Genomic DNA, 17,203 nt, shown 5'->3' with positions numbered 1-17,203 from the left:
AGTTTTCTTTGCCAAGCTAAATCAGACACTTATTATTTTTACAGATAAACTAACATCACAAACTGAGAGCAGCAACTGTATTTATCATATCCACTGGGAAGCCCTTCAGGAATATTCTTCTTTTATTCTTAATTAATTTGAATTCCCATTTACAGCATACTGTTCCACACAATTCTGATAGTGTCCTTATTCTGGTTTTAGCCTATATTTCAATAGTACGTGTTAAAACATGAGCTTTAATGTACCAGTTTTGAAGAAAAAATTGTTCCCATAAAAGAGCTATTAACCACAAATATTAGAATGTTGTCAGTGTCTACAAAACACTGAGCAGCTCTTTAGCTAGTAAAAAACAGTGAGGAAATGAGTCAAATTACAGACCGTAGGCAGTTATTTTTAAAAACTATTCTAAATGTATCCCTTTTCCATATAGATCATATTCTTTATATAGGATATAATTCTTGAGAACTGGTGGAAGTGGAAACTTCTTCATGGATGACAGTTTCTGGAGTTTCCTTGACCCCAAGAGTTTACGTATTTTCAGACGACACAGATGTTTCAAAGGGCGAGGATTATCTAGAAATAACAGACAGAGAGGAATGGTGAAAAAATTACATTAATGACTTCATACCAGTTCACATTCCCAAAACTTGTTCTAATAAAATTAATATCAAAATCTATTAGCATGGGGTGTTATTATTTGCCACTTCCGAGTAAAACACCATTCTTTTCACTTCAAAACTGCAATGATAACTACTGCTGACATTAATCAAACTTCTTGAATCAGACACCTGCCATTTTCTGTACTTCTTTTGGAAACATGCACACTGTACCTTGTTTCCAAAGCACCCATCTGAACACCTAAACGAGGATTTTTTTTAGCGTAACCAATGTAAGTGATGAACAATCTCTCCCTAGGGACACATCTTAAAAACTGCACGTCAAGGCCAGCTGTGGCACCTTCCATTTCTGCTGTATCAGTAAGGACCAGACCTTACTGTGCTTGGGTCTGCTGAGTCTTCTAAACAAATGCTTCTTATCAGAATTTACATCAATGAGCTCAGTTTAATTTAGCCTTTCTGAACATAACAAAACATTTCAAGGTACTTGAAATATCAGTAGTTATGACTATGAAATTGTTTAGATGTTCCCGTGACGCTAACAAAAAGGATTTCCTCTGTATTCCAGTGTAAAATAGCAAAGCAAAATTAAATAAAGGGTACCAGTTTTAAACATAGGTATTTTGCTATTTAACAGCTGATGTTAAATCACATTATATTTAAAATTAATAAAAAGTCAAATAAAATTAATTTATACAAAGAGAATTCTCACTATATTCCCCTGACAGATTTTTTTTTTTAAATTAAGGCTGCTGAAATCTGTCTGTGGTGCCACTGATGGTGGAAGGCCCTGGCTAACGTGTAGAACTTCAAAAATAAAGCACACATGAGGAATATTATTCAATTACAGTATTAGCAATTGCAACTCTAGATGTCTATCACGTCAATCTGTTAGGAAATGATGGTACACAGATTGCGATGGCACACTCATTGCCACCACCTACCACCTTGAACATAATGGGATCTAAAACACACTCTTACGAGAATCCCTGAACGATGGAAGCGTGAGCAACATCCCTCAATAAAAAATTGTGCCCAAGAGCTGTGCAATGACCCATGTGTCACATGGGTCAATAAGGAATTTGAGAAGTACCTCAGTAGGCCTGCCTAACCAAAAGGGCTTCCTGCACAACAGTGCTATGTCGTATGAGATTAATTCTCACCAGCTGCACGTTTGCCATATTCCAGTCCAATTAACTCATTTATGATCAGAGGCAATAGGTGAAGCTCTGTCTCAATCTGAGGACTGGATGACAGGCACAATCTGGTTCTTAGCTAGCACACATTGGGACTGCTACAACACTTCAGATGAATGTGACCTAGCATAAGCAATTGAAGTCTCCTATAATAAATCATAACATCATTAACTGGAAGTTAGATATTTACCCAGTATCTGACGTATCTCTGTCCACTCTTTCTGTGTTTCTAAGACAACCTTGATTTTTGTGCATAGAGGAACATAATCCATGTAATCTATTAACACACGAACCACTTTCCCTGCTAAATGCTTCAACCAAGGGACAGCAATAAAGTCACAGAACTGAAAGGGAAAACACATCAAGTCATAACTTCAACATCTGAGCAGAAGAATACCAAAGTGACGCACTTTAAAGCAATTACACAAGACAATTTAAACAAAGTATTAGCAATGACCTTTAACAGTCATAAAGTGATGCCTAGATAGGTTACTTTAAAAGCTATTTTCTTCCATGCTTAACCTTTGTGATCCCTTAATTTGTCTGGACAGGCCTGAAGGCCAATAATCGTTACACTGGTATAACTCACAGCACTGTTTTGTTTGACAGCAGTATCCCTTTGGAAACACATCTACTCCATTGGTGTGGACAGGAACAGATTCCAGAATCCTGCCCCACAGCTTTTTAAAACTTCCTTCCTAAATCTGTAATATATGAACCCCAAACGAAAACGACTCTATGTGCATAATTTTCTCTATTTCAGAGTAGAAAATGAAAAATGGCTGTTTTTAGGGTGTTCTAAAAAAAGGATTTTGCGCCTATGTTAATTTTCATTCTGTACAATAGCCTGGAATGTTTAAAGCTGTCTAATGAAAAGAGCAAAGTGCAGAGAAGGAAGGAAGGTTAGGTATTTACTGGATTATCCTTTATTACAGAAGAAGTCCACCCGGGGAGAATCTCTTCCTCTGGAGTTGACCAGACAAAAGAATTTCCAAAGATATCCTGATGCATACAGTCAAAACACATCTCCACGTTATATCCATGATTGAGCAACAGCCTCAGCATCACCTCATCACTCAAAGCGTACTGAATGGCGCTGGGAAAATGGGTATCATTAACCAGCATAAAGTAGCAATTGACATTTGCTCCGTAAGATAAGAGCAGCCTTACAATTTCATGGTTACCAGCTCTCACTGCCACAAGAAGACAGTTTAAAGGATCCTTGTTTGGATCCGCTCCCGCTTTGAGCAATATTTCAGTGCAAAGAATGTCATTGTTAGAAACAGCGAAATAAAGTGCGGTTTTCCTCTCGTCATCATAACTATCTGAGATGTGTTCAGCCAAGAGGGTATTGACATCAAAGCCACTGTCAATGAGGAGCTCTAGGCACTGCGAATTCTGGCCATCTGCTGCTGAGTGAACAGGGCTTAACCCACTTTTCTGGATTGCGGTTTGGGATGTTACCAGAATGAGGTATTTCAAGACCCTAAAAAACAGGGAAGAAAACCAGTTAGCCATCACTCCCCTGCATGAAGAAAAGGACCATCATCTGGCTATAGGCTAAATTACCAGACAGACATTTCACGCGAGAAGATCCAAACACAGAAACACCAGTTTTGAGCAATGTCAAACAGAACCTTGTGTTGAAGTAGTTTCAGTGGGCTTCACTTTGTTCTAAAGAGTATATTTTGTGTTTTGCCTCACTTATGCTAAAGGAACACTTAAAAGTTAATTCAAACTCATTTAATATAGGCACTTCTGAAATATAAATGATCTATACATTTGCAAGTTTACCACAGTCTTCCTCAGTGCCAGCGTGAGCCACAACGTATCTTAAACAAAATGTAACGTCCAAGCTCGTACTCACAGGTAATGTCCCTCATAAGCCGCTTTGTGTATAGGAAGCAATCCTGCCTTATTAGGCATGTTGCCACTTCCTCCGTATTCCAAAAGGAGGGCTATGCAGTCCGGATTACCTCCTCCAGCTGCTTCAAACAGTATGGATGCACCATCATCTGCTAAGGCCTGGACATCTCCACCTTGAAGCAGGATACAGTTTATGATTATATCCAAAGTGATTTGCAGATCATCACAAAATCAAGCCCAGAGTACTTTCCTCTTCATTACAGATGTATTTAAGTTAAAACTTGACTAAACCAAGAAGCATTTCTGGTATCAAATTTAAAACTCAAAGGCAAAACAGGAGTTGTACAGATCCAAGTTCAAATGCTCACCTGAGCGGGGTCTGCTTTGACTGCAAGCCTTATAACCGAGGATTTTCAAAATTCTGCCATATTTCAAAAATACTTCAATTCATTAATTAATACCAATACAATTCTGTCCATTGGAGGGATGGCAGGGAGTAAGGAGAAATAAAGAAGGGCAAGAGAATGTATACCACTAAGTCCCTCCTTGACTGAAATGGATTGGTATCTACTTTGCCACTCCTCTGACATGCATTTTGAAAAGTGTAAGCACCACTCCAGTCTAGCAGGAAAACTTAAAAAGGCTTCCTTTCCTTCCAAGAAACCAAATCTTCTCATTCATCACTACTCTCTCTTTCCTTTTCCATGAGTACCCCAAAACACCTCAGCAACCAGGCAAGATGTATGCCAGTGCTATTTCCCTTCCAGCTGACTCCATACCTTTATGAATAAGATGCTCCAGCACATCACAGTGACCATATTCGGCAGCAACACCTAACGGTGTTACTCCATATCCATCTTTAAGGTTCACATTTCCGCCGTTCTTCAGAAGAAGAGCAATGATGTCCTTGCGCCCCTGTTTTGCGGCTTCATGCATTGCTGACCAACGTTTTACGCACGGCTGGTGGATACTACAGTTGTGCTTAATCAGAGTGGATACCATTTCAAAAGAGCCCCTTCTTACAGCTTGAAGATATTTCAAAAAGGAAGAAAATAATACAATTATGTTTTCAGGTATGTTGTCTTGAAATTTGAAGATGTCTAATAAGTTTAGAAAAGCTTTTCCTTTTGCACTGATATGAGGAAATCAAAAAGATTTCCAGTCCTAGAAATCTAGGAATCCAATTCACTGGTAAGTAAATGGTAGTGTCAACTGCTGGGGAAATCAAGGTAAAACAACACAAGCTGGAAACTATGTCAGTTTGGAGCACGGAGGGCAAAAGCAGCACCACTTCAATTCTGAGAAAGCAGAAGCAGGTGCATCACAAGGGAAAACAACAATAAAACCAACATGGTATTATAATACGGACTTTACTTCTAAAGTTGGTGCAAACATTACAGTGCCCTCAGAAAATTCCACTTGTGACTTTGTCCCCTGATAACTCTGATCCAGGCAGATACTCAGTGGCTGCTGCCAAAGTACAGTTGACATCAGTCACACTTAAAGGCCATGTTCTGCTCTTTTGAAGTTCCAGGTTTGAAATTTTCACGGATAACTACACTTGCAAATTATTTACATATAAAATAGTGATCCTCAGTAAGAGTCTAATTTGACTTATGAACTACTCTTTGGAATAGCAGGTCTCTTCACTGACTGGTGGGGCAGCTGAGAGAGATTAGCATCATATGGTCCACAAATTTAACTTCCATGGATGTCCCGTTATACAAGTAAGAAGGGTTTTAAGAGGCAACATAACTATCCACAATTGCTTTGAAGCAGAGTATTACCAAATGTTCCTGGAAGCAGAAATCGTCCCACTAGGTAGATACTTTTCCAGTATTTACCTTTGTACTAAAGAGACATTTAATCCAGCTTTAAAATTAAAAGGAGTAACTAAATCATGAGCATCATCTGCGTTAAGCACCTGATCCTCTATTTCACTGAGACTAAGACTGAAATGAATGACGCACAGCAATAGCTACATCCACATTTTCAGTGCCAAGTGACACAAAACCATAAAAAACATCACATAAAATATACATAACTGACAAACCTCAGTTTCAGGAGTTTATACAGAGAAATATTTAGGAAAATACATTGTCATTATAAAAGGGAAAGACCCCTTTCATAAGCTCAAGTTGCAGGATTCGTTAAAAGCAAAGGTTGAAAATACTACTTACAATTTTCACAGATTTACAATTATTGAAAAGGGCTGAAACAGTGCAAAACAAGACATTGCAGAGGAACCCTCCAGAAATGCCTCAGGGCCTTAAAATGTTAATACAGTAATCACATCTGATTAAAGTTAACAAGAATTCAGAGAACTGAATATTCTAATACCGATAACTTTATGTATTGTATTTTCTTATACTGTATTAATTTCACAGATTCTCTTTGGAAGAATGGAGACATTTTGACATTCAGCAGAAATTACAAGCTGATAGAGCTAAATTACTCATGTATAGTAAAACTCACTTAAGTTTATCACTAGCATAAAATCTTCCAAAGGAATCATCTTTCTTTAGACTGGATTTTTACTTAAAAATGCAGTTGAAGTTTATTTTTAGTGCAAGAGGGGAAGGAAATGAGATCGGAGATTTTGAAATTGAAAATACCTGCCTACTCCTGAAGAAATCTGAACCTAAAAACCTCCAATAACCTCCAGAAAAAAGGTACATTCAAGTTAAACCAACAGGTTATCCTTGCACCATCCTTTTACCTTAAGATGGTCAAATAGGACCAGGTTGCTCAAGGTCTTACAGCACCTGAAGATACCAAGAAGGTGCCTTGAAGAAAACAATAGGTCCCATTTTTTTAGGAGCAGCCCAGTGATCACCTAAAGCCTAATGAGGTCTGAACCGAACACTGGGTACCAAGTGCTGAGCGTTTGGTTTCATCTAAAAAGACCATTATCTAAGCCACCCAAGCCAACAGGGTGAGCACTTAGGGGAGGGGAAGTGCTGCCATTCACTTTGCTTAATCCCAGGGAGAGGAGGCAATTACCAATAAGAAGTGGAGTTTCTCCTTTGTCGTTGGTGGTATTGGGCCAAACACCCTTTTCCAGTAACGTTCGTACATTTTCCACGAAGCCAGCTGTTGCTGCCAAAGTTAACGGTGTCTCTCCGTCGCCTGTTTTGTATTCCCACATTGTTTTATAAGACGCTAGACGGAAGGAAGTGAGAACAGGTAAAATTAAAGCACGAGGCTGTTAACACACATACCAGAAATCCCTAAATGCTAAGTCATTATGAACATTTCTTGTAATTAAGTTTAACTTAACCTAACTAGTACTGTCAAACACACTGAAGACTGAACAGTAATTTTTGCTCTGTCTGTAGGTTTCTGAACAAACCATTAAAAACCGTCCAAGTTCTTTTTGGTGTACACTGATGCAATTTTCCCAAAAAGAAAATTTGCCCAGAACAGAAGCAAGATGCTCCACAGAGGATTTGATCATACTTTTTTTTTTAGTAAACAGTTCTAGCCTGTTGTTTGTGGATGGCTGTTTATTGTTCTCCGTCTCTTTGCCGCTCCCCTTATCTTGTAGGATATTTTTACCTTACCGTCTAAAATGATTTCAAGTATTTGCTGAATTGGCTGAGCTGCAGCCTCGTGCAGTGGAAACCACCCTCTTTCATCAGCTTCATCCAAAGCATATTTGTGTTTCACAAGTTCTTGGAGCCCAAATACTTGACCTTAAATAAATCCAACAGATAAATAAGATGCAGTTGGAAAAATAATATAAAGGCAGGCCAGTTTAGCAAAAGGACTATTATATTTTAGGGGTTTTACCTTGCTTTATGGATGTTACAATTTTCCTGTTTTCCTCACTAGGTGGTACAAAACTATCAAAAAAGCACAGAAAATAGTAAATATAAACAAAAGGTAGATGCATTACATTATTTATTCAGTATTTTCCTCAGGTTCTCATCTGAGCCCCCCTTTCTTGAATACATCAACTACAATCTTTATGAGCCTTGTGACCCCCCAAGTTACATCTGCACTGTGGACCTTCAGAGTATCCAAAGTTATCGAGTTAGGTGCAATTTCTGCTGCAGCCTGACCTGATAAATCTCCTTATTTAGTAAAGAATTTTGATGTGGACTAAAAAAACTGTATTTCCCCACACTACAGAAGTAAGCCCTTGAGATTCAGAAACTTTAGACAGTGAATGAGAATGTGATGGTGCCAGAATGTTAATATACACTAATGAAGGAGAGTTTAATGATATCAAAGGTATAATTTTTCTTGAAAATTAGTTGTAATGTTTTTAACAATATAATTTAAACCTCCAGGAGGTGGTATGTAAATGCTGGTGACTGCTTGCTTCTTGAGATATTTTGGTGATAAAAGCATATTAGGAAATAGATCAGATTTAATTTAATGCATGCCAATGAAGAGGAAGTCAGGTAAAAAACACCAGAGGCCTGCATGGATGAATAAGCAGCTCCTGGTCAAAGTGAGGCACAAAAAGGAAGCCGACAGTGGGTGGAAGCATGGACAGGGAGCCTGGGAGGATTACAGGGAAGTTGCCTGAGAGGTCTGAGATCAGGTTAGGAAAGCCAAAGCCCTGACAGAATTAAACCAGGGACATCAAGACCAACATGAAAGGTACATAGGGGATAAAAAGATCAGGGAAAATTTGGGCCCTCTGCAGAAGGAAACAGGAGAGCTGGTTTCCCAGGATATGGAGAAGGCCGAGGTACTCAATTCTTTTTTTGCTTTGGTCTTCACTGGCAAGGGCACAAGCCATACCCCCAATGTCACAGAAGACAAGGGCAGGGACTGGGAGAATGGAGAGCCGCCCACGGTCAGTGAGGATCAGATTTGGGAACACCTGAGGAACCTGAAGGTGCACAAGTCCATGGGACCTGATGGAATACATCCATGGGTCCTGAAAGAACTGGCCGGTGGAGTTGCAAAACCTCTATCCATCATATTTGAAAAGTCATAGCGGCCTGGTGAAGTTCCCGCTGACTGGAAAAAGGGAAACATAACCCTCATTTTTAAAAAGGGAAAAAAAGAAGACCCAGAGAACTACAGGCCAGTCAGTCTCACTTCCATGCCTGGCAAGATCATAGAGCAGATCTTACTGGAAACCATGCAGAGGCACATAGAAAACAAGGAGGTGATTGGTGGCAGCCAACATGGCTTTACCAAGGGCAGATCATACCTGATGAATATGGTGGCCTTCTACGATGGGGTCATGACTTTGGTGGATAAAGGAAGGGAAAAGCACACGACACTGTCCCACATGACATCCTTGTCTCTAAATTGGAGACATGGATTTGACAGATGGACCACTTGGTGGATAAAGAACTGGCTTCATGGTCACAGAGTGTTGTGGTCAACAGCTTGATGTCTGAGTGGAGAACAGTGACAAGCAATGTTCCTCAGGAGTCAGTGTTGGGACCGGTGATGTTTAACACCTTTGTTAGTGACATGGACGGTGGCATTGAGTGCACCCTCAGTAAGTTTGCCAATGACACCAAGCTGTGTGGTGCGGTTCGGTTCACACGCTGGAGGGAAGGGATGCCATCCAGAGGGACCTGGACAGGCTGGAGAGGTGGGCCACTGCCAACCTCATGGAGTTCAACAAGGCCAAGTGCAAGGTCCTGCACCTGGGTTGGGGAAATCCCAAGCACAAGTACAGGCTGGGGGGAGAGTGGATAGAGAGCAGCTCAGAGGAGAAGGACTTGGGGGTACTGGTGGATGGAAAACTGGACATGAGCCGGCAGTGTGCGCTGGCAGTACAGAAAGCCAACCGTGTCCTGGGCTGTATCCAGAGAAGTGTGGCCAGCAGGTCGAGGGAGGGGATTCTCCCCCTCTGCTCTGCTCTTGTGAGACCCCACCTGGAGTGCTGCGACCAGCTCTCGGGTCCTCAATATCAGAAGTATTGATCAGTTGGAGCGAGTCCAGAGGAGGCCACAAAGATGATCGGAGGGCTGGAGCACCTCTCCAGCAGAACAGACAGATTAACAACAAATACAAATTTATCGTCTCTGAAGTTTGAGGTTTTAGAAATATTTGAGAAAAACAAAATCAACATTTCTATTTGGTTTACTGTTTTCAATCATTGCTTCAGTGCTTCACTGAGAAAGAGGTGTAATAGGCAAACTAAGAACTGCTTTAAGCATGATATAAGGCACTAAAAAATCAATGTCTGAAAACACTGTTAAAATATGGCATAATCTCTAACCCATATTGAATTGACAGTACCTGTCATTATAGCTGGAAGACACTGGTGGTTTGGCCCCACTTGATTCTTGAATGCTAAGCTGTATGGCATACTCGGTGAGCAGATCTTCAACCAAATCTTCTCTTTCATCCATCATTTCTTATGGGGAGCTATAAAGCTGAGCTATTTTGAAACACACACAAAAAACATACTGCTAAGGATCATACCTTTCTTAAGGTATTTTTCCCCCAAAAAGATCAGGTGTTATTTTAATATTTTATTTTAAATATTCCTGCACTACCTTAATGGACCTTCACAGGAGTTCATTACACAATGACAACGGGTGATGGTCAGGCCATGCCAACTATTATTATTAAAGGTGTGAGAGTAGTCAGAAGGCTCAGTGGATTAGTAATGGAGTATGTCAAACCTTTTAACTATAGTCACCAGCTTCAATTCAGTATGCTCACATCACCAACTTTACTGTGGCTTATGTTCATTATGCTTTTTGCTAGTGATATCACATCAACCAAACAACTTGCTAGTAGGTTATAATTGGAAAGTCATGAATGTTGCTCTTTACAACATCTTCCTGTAGGTTCTTAAGTGTAAAATGTAGCATTTGTATATCATAAAAGGTATATAAGGAACAAAACCTTAAGTTAATACATGCCTACCTAGGTTTTTACAAGTGGGCTTTGGGTTTTGCCAAAGTTTCTCTGATTTCACCTTAGTGGCTAAACACATTTGTCCTTTAATCAGACTGGGGACACCAGCGTTGAATTATTTTTTTTAAAGTGTTGAACTATTACTCCCACACTTTATGCAGTAATGTACTGTATCTACCACCCAGAACCACTTATCATCACCAAAGTGTTGCACAAACATTAAGCTATCACACTAGGCAAGTGCTGTATGTTTATCACAGCACAATCATTGTGGGGTGTCCTAGTCAGTTGGCAAATAGAGAAGGAATGCTGCAGAAATTGTTTGGAGGCCACTTTCTGAAAATGGTCTTCAAGGGAAAGCACCAAGCAGGTTTCTTTTTAGACTAATTTCTGTACTGTTCCTGCAAACACGTCACTAATCAAAGAACCATAGCCACTATTACAATCCCACCCACAAACACTTTACTACTTAGTAAATTACGGTAAAGCTTGTAAACCAAAATTAAGTAAGGGCTCAGAGAAAGACTGACTCAGAAGCTAAAGGTCTCTTGGAGTCAGACTCCCACATTATGGATTTTCACTATGTACTGGAACCATGGCCCAGGTTTTTAACTGCAAGGATGGACAACCTGAAGGAAATTGGAAAAAATCTCACCTTCAGTCCTGGCTTTTTTTAAGGAAAAAATATACAAATTTGCTCCCGACTCCCATCTCTGACTGCAAAAAATCTTCCACAAATAATAATAACAAAATATTTATGGACATATTTTCTTTTGGGGCTTAGAAGAACAGACCTTTATGTTGTTCATAAAAGACAGCTTTTCTGAAGGGTCCTCTGTTCCTTCCTTTTGTGTCTCTAATCGAGGTTTCAGTAACAGTCCAAAAGAAGATTTCACACATAAGTTAGACTGATGAACAGGTCAGCACAATGCAGACACACGTACCAAAACTTTTCACATACTACTCGATGCTAAACCTGCTGCACAACATATTAATGCTTAGAAGTTCTCCAAGCTCTGTTCTGGCACACTGAAGTTTAGGTAGAACTTCTCTCGCAAAAAAGATTTCTGAAATTATCGAGAACGCTGACTGACCGACATCCTACTGGACAGGATGGACAATACGAACTTCTCCATAAATCTAAAAAACAATTATAAAGATGTTCTGAAACGCTTATGATCAAACCAAGCTTATGAAAGCCTATCGAGTTTGTTGCAACAAAAAGACATTAATAAGAATATTTTTTTAAAAATACAGTTTGCTTTATGCAAAAAGGAAGGAATCCCATGTCAAACTTCCAAGGAATCCCATGCCAAACTTCCAAACATACAAATGACAGCTTTTTGAAAAGCTATACAAACCAAAGCAGCTGACCATCTTTTTTTTAATAAATGCTGCCACAACTTTCTTATGAAGCAGAATGTAAAATTCTCATCATCAATGAGGCCATTAATCATACAACAGTTTGGGTTGGAAGGGACCATAAAGACCATCTAGTTCCAACCCCCCTGCCATGGGCAGGGACACCTTCCACTAGACCAGGTTGCTCAAAGCCTCGTCCAGCCTGGCCTTGAACACTTCCAGGCATGGGGCATCCACAGCTTCTCTGGGCAACCTGTTCCAGTGCCTCACCACACTCTCCGTGAAGAACTTCTTCCTGATATCTAATCTTAAATGCTCCAATGAGGCATTAAACTCTTCGTCATCTCTTGTGGTAATGCACTTTGCTAACAGGCAGGAAAATTCCGAGTCAAGGTTCTTCTGTGCGTTTATCTTCACATTTTCATAAATACTTTTCCAATTCTGATGGCACCTTAAAGCTTCCCTCATGTAACCCACAAATATACGGTGTTCTGAAGACTGACAACCTTTTAGCCAGCAAAGCTAAAATCTCCCTTGGGCTAGCAGTTTTAGAAGCATATCTCAATAAACATATCCACAACCTCTTCTAGCCATCAGCTAAAAGGAAAGTACATTTTAGAATAAAATAACCTTTCACTGGCAGCTGGGAGGTGCTCCTAACGAGATTAAATAGTTGACTTGTATAGCATAATTTATTAAGGAAAAATGCATAACATTCATAATCTCGTTTCCTCAACAGCCTGAAGGCACACAGAAGCTACCTTCCCTTTCTTCACACCTTTCATTTTGAAAACCCTCCATCTGAATACTTCATGTCATTGCTGAAAGTTTTGAAGCATAATTTTAATGAGTTATGATCACCTTATTAGATCCACATGGATGGACCTTCATGCCCTGCAAGCCCTACTGAAACTGCTGTCCTTAGGAGAACCGAGACTGAAAATCATTATATTCCTGCCCATCATATAGTATTTATACTAGAGGCTGAACGGAAAAGACTTCTGAAGACTTATATAGGCCTTAGATTAGACCCTCACACTGCAAACTCTCTGAAAAAAAATGTTGGTCTTGTATATTACAGTATCTTTATGAAGATGTTCACATACAGTTTAGTCCTATGAAGTGGTTGATACCCTCCAACAACACTGATTCCAGGAAGAGTTAAGAGCACAGAGCATCTTGCAGGATAGTAATTTAGTAACAAAATCCTTTTGTTTTTAGAAAAAATGTATTGCCTTTCTACCTCCCTTTTATCTCCAGAAAATTAAGGAAGAAATCAGTCCACAGGTCATCACAGAAACTTGTTTCCTTTTTCCTGGTCACACAACATCCATATCCATTTTGTCAGCTATCTCTTGCTTTGCTGTTGTCCCCAGAACAGTTTATGCCACAGGCAACATAAAGCTCTGCTTGAAACACAGGCTTCACCAGACAGGTCTCAGATGAGCGATGCTTCAGAACTGCTGCGTGCATAGTTTTTAAATTATCTTGTCCCATAAAAATTATTTATAAAATGAGAAAGTTAGTAAGGTAGCAAGTGACTGTGACGTGGCAGAATAAGTGTAAGGCAAACAGCTCACCACAGCACAAAGGTCGGACACACTGCCAGGGCTCTATACATGCTTCGAGAGCCTGATGTGCTATATCACTGCTGGTAATACACTCTGCTGAGGTGACAAGGTCCAACTGAAGCGTGGATATTCCACTAGGATCACAGTGGAATAGAACAGCACAGCTGGGAACACCGAGCAGCAGCAGACACATCCCTGCCACATTAAGTGATGTGGCAATGAAAAGGCTAAAAAACTCAGCAGCAAAATCTTCTCTCACTCTCCTATGGTATTTCACAATTACTAGACCCTAGTAATCACTAGAAACAACTGCAAATTCTCACTTTAAACAAGTTTCACTTTTTGTACTACTAAGAATGTGTTCCTTCAACCACATTTTGAGTAGTCTGATATTTTTGCCATTTACACCTGAAAACCCAGGGATTACTTCTTGCCATTTTCCCTAAAAAAGAAATTAAAAAAAAGTTTTGCTTTCTTAAATCAAATTACTCTTTTTTAATTGAAAAAAAATCTGAACTACTTGCTAATCATGGAAGCTGCATCCTTCCTTGGAAAGAAGTGTATCAAGCTTCAGCACTTTTAAACACATAGGTATAAAGTTAGTTATGTGAGTGTTAATGTTATTCTAATTTCTTAACCTTAAAATAAACTAGACAATCCTAGCTTTGCTCTCTATAAATAGAAGGCCTTTAGGCACACAGAGAGGTTATTCATAGCAATGAAATAATTAAGAGCAATCTAAATTTGGAATCAGTCAGTTTAATACTACAGTTTTAAACTATTTCTCTGTTAGTCTAATTGGCAAACATACCATATAGTCTCACCTTTTCAACCCATTATCTTGCCACTGTTACTCTGGGGCCCGCATTTTGAACAGCCAGGAATGGTGCCCTGCAAGCTGATGTGTCCTGTGATACTTCTAAAATTAAATACGCAGTTGCTAGATAAATTAAGGTCTGACCTTGTACAACTGTAACATAAGCAGACTCGACCCACAGGAAAGTATTACACATGACTTCTCTAAAATCTCATCGAATGTAACATGAGGTCTGGACGGTATAATAAGATTATCTGTGTCCTCATTGGTTCAACAACTCTCATTAAGAAAATAAATTCTTTGCCAACTCAGTCTCAAGGGCTACATTAACAAAACCTGGTAACGTATTTACGTAAATTAATGCAAATCTGAGGAGGTTCAGCCTCCAACTAGTAGATCCCACCATATTACATCACCAAATACTAACCTCTCTGAGGCTGACGTGACGCAAAGCTTTATAGAATCAATGACGGCCAATTACAGTACTTATTTGACTAGATTTAATAATGTGCAATTGGACAAAGAAGCAGGAAGCACGGCACCACAGACAGCAGTGCTGCAAAAGCAGAATAACATCAGTGTAGCATCAAGAATAGCAATGCCCAGCAAGGTAAATCACAGGCTTGAAATGAGGAAGAAGCTGGATACCTATCACTGACGCAATCGCACTGTCTTGTTTTGGTTTTAGCTAAGTAGTTACTATCCTTACCAAAATGAACAGACAATAAGGGAGCATAACAAACGGAAACCGCAAACTTCCAACTTACCTTTAATTGTTCTGATGAAATGAAACCATAGGCTTAACTAAGACACTACATGTATCTCATCTTTGGATGCAAGATCAAGAAAACCATTTAATGATGATAAATATATTCATTGCAATTTCTTTTGCCAGTGCGACTTGTGTGTGGCAAGCCTCAAAAAAACCCCAGTACAACCGAAGCAGACACACAGTGCTGAGACCTTGCTCTGCTGCTGGCTAAGAGATTATAAGAACAGAAATACATTCATATATACTAAAACCCCATATAAAATACTTATTTATAATAAAGAACACAAATGTTTTAATTGCTTACCTTGAGTTTTTTAATTTCCTTTACATGACCAGGACACTATCAGAACTAGCACACATCCACACGACACGTATTGTTTTGCTTTTCAGATACTTTGAAGAGTATTTTGCATTGCTATGTGAACAGTGTCTGATTCTGCTCTTACACAGTCACTAGGTATAAATCCGTCAGTCAGTTCTGTTCCGTGCATGTAAACCCAGAATAAATAACACTCTTGTCTAGATACCAAATCATATGGCAATTTGCGGGACTTCACGGTGAGATAAATTCATTGGTGAGACAAAAAAGGGAAGAGAAGTCACTGTTCATTAACACAGAGGGTAATACTCCTAACAGAGTCCCCAGTGTTAAACTGTGAAATGCTATGTGGGTGGTTTGGGGCTGTTTGTTGTATTTTAAAATAAATTATGTATTAAAACAGAGTTTGGCAATTTGGGGAACTTGCTACTGTATCACTTCGGGACTGATTTCATGAACTCTCAGCAACATGGCTTACTATTTTGTAGTCTGTGCACCAGGATGTGGCAAGGACACCTACATGCTTGGGTTGTCTGAAGTGACGGTTAGAACTAATGTCTGAATGACATCAACTAATTTGGCTAAAGAGGATTGCCAGGCACAGAACAATTTGTGCTGTGACCAGTTAGTGTAATGAGGAGATAGATCACCTGGCTGGACTATCACGGAGCAGGAAAAATCCAGAGATGATCCAATAAAAAAGGCAGAAATCTTTAAAGACTGTAATTTTGACAGGAAAGAGAGGTTTCTCAGTGCCTTGGAAAGAAACCCCAGGTCTCTCTGATGCAATCTCAATGAACACTCAGAAATGGAGAAGCACAAATCCTTAATCCTGATATAAACTGTATTAATCACTTTGGTTTAGTTATGAAATAGTAGTAGTGTGTGTCTTATTAAGAGACTGGCTTTCAGGGAGAACTCTATGATATTATGAAAACAGGTTTGTTGGGTTTGCTTACCAGCTATGGAAAAGAGGAGCTGAAGAGCAGGGCAAAGGAATTATAAAGAAAAAAATTACCAGAATAAATACTGTATAAAGTTGCAACACAATTATTATCTTACTTACTATGCAAAACTCATCCTTTGAATTAGCAGCTAGGCCATAAAGATAAGACTTAATAGAAGGACAACTGGATTTCCAAATGAACATCATGTTTATCTTCACCAAAAATTTAAACTTTTATTGTTCTTTTCTCCCACTCTATCTCAAGTCCCTTAATTAAGTTTTCTATTTTGTATTTTACAGTAGTAAATACAGTAGCATTTTACAGCTTTTTGGTTTGCTCTATTAACTGATCACATTAACCCAGAAATTACGTATTTGCCATACAGTGATCCTTATTTTTGATTCTGCAGTTATTAGCTACTTTTAATACAATTTCTTGGTAAAACAAATTTCACAGCTAAAGTTCATACTGAAGGTATATGCATGCTTCTGCTTATTAAACAAATTCAAAAATACGTATGATTATTGTCTGAGGTAGAAAATTATCAACCTCAGGAAGACCTGATTGATAAATACATGCACATACAACCCTTTAATATAATGATTTTGCTAAAAAAAAAAAAAATCTAATTATTTATAAGCTTCTGCATTATTTCAAAATTAGACCCTATTCCCAGGCATAAAAATGCTATTACTGCATCACTTATCAGTCAGAAGGTACTTATTTTTTACATATATTTTGCAGAAGACTAGAATTCATGTACTAGAAACTTCTGCAAACCCTGAACACTCATTTCATGAAAGAATGACAGAAGCTGGCACATATTCAAATCACATCTACTACACCAAAATCATGCCTTGAAGGGACATAAACAGCTTTATTTCCAAGTA

The 17,203-nt window shown here is 39.0% G+C and overlaps 1 protein-coding gene across 1 annotated transcript; it reads right to left on the bottom strand.

Moving 5' to 3' along the window:
• Nucleotides 1–400: 400 nt before the first annotated feature.
• ASB15 (ankyrin repeat and SOCS box containing 15) lies at nucleotides 401–10,014 on the bottom strand. The gene is made up of 9 exons (XM_010155144.1): nucleotides 9,899–10,014; nucleotides 7,472–7,524; nucleotides 7,243–7,374; nucleotides 6,683–6,841; nucleotides 4,459–4,704; nucleotides 3,681–3,852; nucleotides 2,729–3,299; nucleotides 2,004–2,157; nucleotides 401–573 (listed from the first exon to the last, which is right to left on the bottom strand). Exons 1-9 carry the CDS (start codon nucleotides 10,012–10,014, stop codon nucleotides 401–403), a joined length of 1,776 nt encoding a protein of 591 aa, XP_010153446.1.
• Between the last annotated feature and the right edge of the window lie 7,189 nt (nucleotides 10,015–17,203).

The sequence above is a fragment of the Eurypyga helias genome, unplaced genomic scaffold (genome assembly GCF_000690775.1).
Source record: "Eurypyga helias isolate BGI_N326 unplaced genomic scaffold, ASM69077v1 scaffold45157, whole genome shotgun sequence".
In the NCBI taxonomy this organism is placed as follows: Eukaryota; Metazoa; Chordata; class Aves; order Eurypygiformes; family Eurypygidae; genus Eurypyga; species Eurypyga helias.
Note: the sequence above shows the minus strand (reverse complement) of the source record. Positions and strands in the feature narration are given on the sequence as shown.

Coding starts and splice junctions, on each gene's coding strand:
- ASB15 (XM_010155144.1), bottom strand. CDS start 10,014: ATGATGGATGAAAGAGAAGATTTGGTTGAAGATCTGCTCACCGAGTAT. Junction 3,853..4,458: donor GGAGCATCTTATTCATAAAG/GTATGGAGTCAG, acceptor TCCTGCTTCAAG/GTGGAGATGTCCAGGCCTTA. Junction 574..2,003: donor AGAGATACGTCAGATACTGG/GTAAATATCTAA, acceptor TGTTATTTCTAG/ATAATCCTCGCCCTTTGAAA.